The 2,123-nt window shown below is 57.4% G+C and overlaps 1 protein-coding gene across 1 annotated transcript; it reads left to right on the top strand.

The window, feature by feature from the left end:
• Window positions 1–192: 192 nt before the first annotated feature.
• PPTG_07245 (hypothetical protein) lies at window positions 193–1,856 on the top strand (the record flags this gene model as incomplete). The annotated part of the gene is made up of 4 exons (XM_008901411.1): window positions 193–202; window positions 264–989; window positions 1,048–1,229; window positions 1,350–1,856. The coding sequence occupies 4 exons, from the start codon at window positions 193–195 to the stop codon at window positions 1,854–1,856; spliced, it is 1,425 nt and encodes a 474-aa protein (XP_008899659.1).
• Between the last annotated feature and the right edge of the window lie 267 nt (window positions 1,857–2,123).

Raw genomic sequence — 2,123 nt, 5'->3', positions numbered from 1 at the left:
GAACTGGATCGGGTCACATTCCATGAATCAGTCCCCTGTCTCCCAAAAACCAATTATCACTTTACCACAATTGTCCTCTGAGTGAGAGTCCACAGCACCAACTGTCGGGCTTCACTCACCGATCTTCACCTCTCGCAGCAGCTTCTCACCTGCGTCGTCACTCTCCTCCGGTGTCAGCACAGCTACCCCGCTATGTCTTCCGGTGCGTCCACTCCTCTTACGTTGTTGGCCTCCTCTTCGTTGCTAACTCACATCTTCCATAGGCAAAGGCGCCATCGTCGACCTCACGTCCTCGCCCTGGTCTTCTCGACATTCTACCGCGCGTAGCGGTCCTGCCACTGTGTCGACTGTCGAGCTGGCTAATCCGTCGCCGGACCTTGCCGGCGTGCGGGCCTCGCTGAGTGCGCTGCAGCTGTCCATTGACCAGGTCGAGGCATTGCGCGAGCTTCGCTCGGATCATTTCGACAACTCTTGTGAGCTCGAGACCTGCCGCCTTCGGTATCGCGATTTGAAGCTCCGCTACAACGAAGCAGTGTCAGAGTTCCAAGATCGGACCTCCACCTTGGAGGCACAGCTGGCTGCCGCCTCTTCCTTTGGTGTGATCGTCCCGCCCGAAACAGCTCGTCGCATAGCGGATCTGGAGTCCCAGCTCGCGCGGTCTCAATCTGATTTACAAGTCGCGCGCGATCGCCAGTCTGCCCTCGCTTCGGAGCTTCGCGAATCAGCTACGTCCCACAAGGCTGCTCAGGCCGAGGTAGTTCGCCTCGAAGCCGCGATCAAGCACAAGACCCGTCGCCTCCTTACCTTGAGTGACAACTACGAGCGTCGCTTGAGGGTTGCCGACACCACGATCGCCACGCATTCCACCGAGCTTAATCGCGTGCAGGATCAGGTATCGACATTGGATCGGGATCTCCAGAAAGCTTCCCAGCGTGTCCAAGCGGCGATCTCTCAGCGCGATCAAGCCATGGCAGAGCGTACCGCTACCCGTGAGTACTATCTGTGTACCTTTGTCGGCGTCGTACTAACTCGTATCTTGTGTCACAGAGGATCGTGTCTCAGCTCGAGATACTATCGCCCGACTGGAAAAACGGATTAACCAAGTCAAGAAGTCTCAGAAGCTGCACCAGGATTTCGAACTCGCGCTTGCCACACTTCGGCAGGAGAGAGACAGTCTGGTGGTCCAACGAGCTGAATTGCTTGGCCAGCTTGGCGAGCGTTTCATGGAGGTTACCGATCTACGGGCCGAACGGGACCAAGCGCAGGAGAGATTGTCCAGCATTGCGTCTCTTCTCCCTTCGGCCCTGAGTCACAAATGAGCACGCTCCGAGTCTGATTCTCCAGCCCAGTCTACTCGCGTCCCCAAGGCCGCTCGATCGACGCCAGGTCCATTCCCGGCTGCCGCCTTGACTCAGGGCCCAGCGTCTAGGTCTTCGATCGAGGTATTGTCTGCCGTGGCCGCCGGCCAGAAGTCTGAGGGGCCGGTGCCATCTCCTTCATTCACTGGTCCCCATGATCATCTTCCTCGATCTGCTCGGTCGACCACCAAGGGTGGCAGCGGAGGCGCTTCGTCTTCCCCTGCAGCTTCCGAGGTGGGCGCGCATTCCGACGGTGGCGAAAGCTATTCCGGCAAATTCAGTTCTATTCGCGTCTTTGACTCGGACGCCGTGGGAAGCGACAGTGGTTCTCCGGAGTTGAGTCGCGGTAGGAACCAGTTTGGAATGCCATCCGGTCCTCTATCGGACGCGGAACTGGCGGATTTACCGCGTACCACAGTTCCCCGGTCGGAGTGGATCCCCGGTTATCGTGATTGTCGTAGCTTTCGCAGCCATGATATTGTTCCCTGGTCTGCCTAGGATATTCGCCAGACAAGCATCGTGGATATGGACGCGGATCTGCTGTTTCATCGCTTCGTCAAGCCAATGGAATGGTTAATATCTCTCCGCGACCCCTTGCCTCCGCTTGGAGACTAGCGAGACGATCTAGCGGACGAGAGCAACGTACGCGACTTGATCGAGTCTGCTTCGTGGGAGATCGTTGCTACCAAGATTGATCCTCTTACTTTTCGAGGTCGGGGCTGGTTCAGCGTAGATCGCGTGTCGAAATGATTGCATCATGTCGAT

This window comes from Phytophthora parasitica (assembly GCF_000247585.1).
Source record: "Phytophthora parasitica INRA-310 unplaced genomic scaffold supercont2.11, whole genome shotgun sequence".
Taxonomy (NCBI): Eukaryota; Oomycota; class Peronosporomycetes; order Peronosporales; family Peronosporaceae; genus Phytophthora; species Phytophthora nicotianae.
The sequence above is the reverse complement of the archived record's forward strand: the minus strand, read 5'-3'. Positions and strand labels throughout refer to the sequence as shown.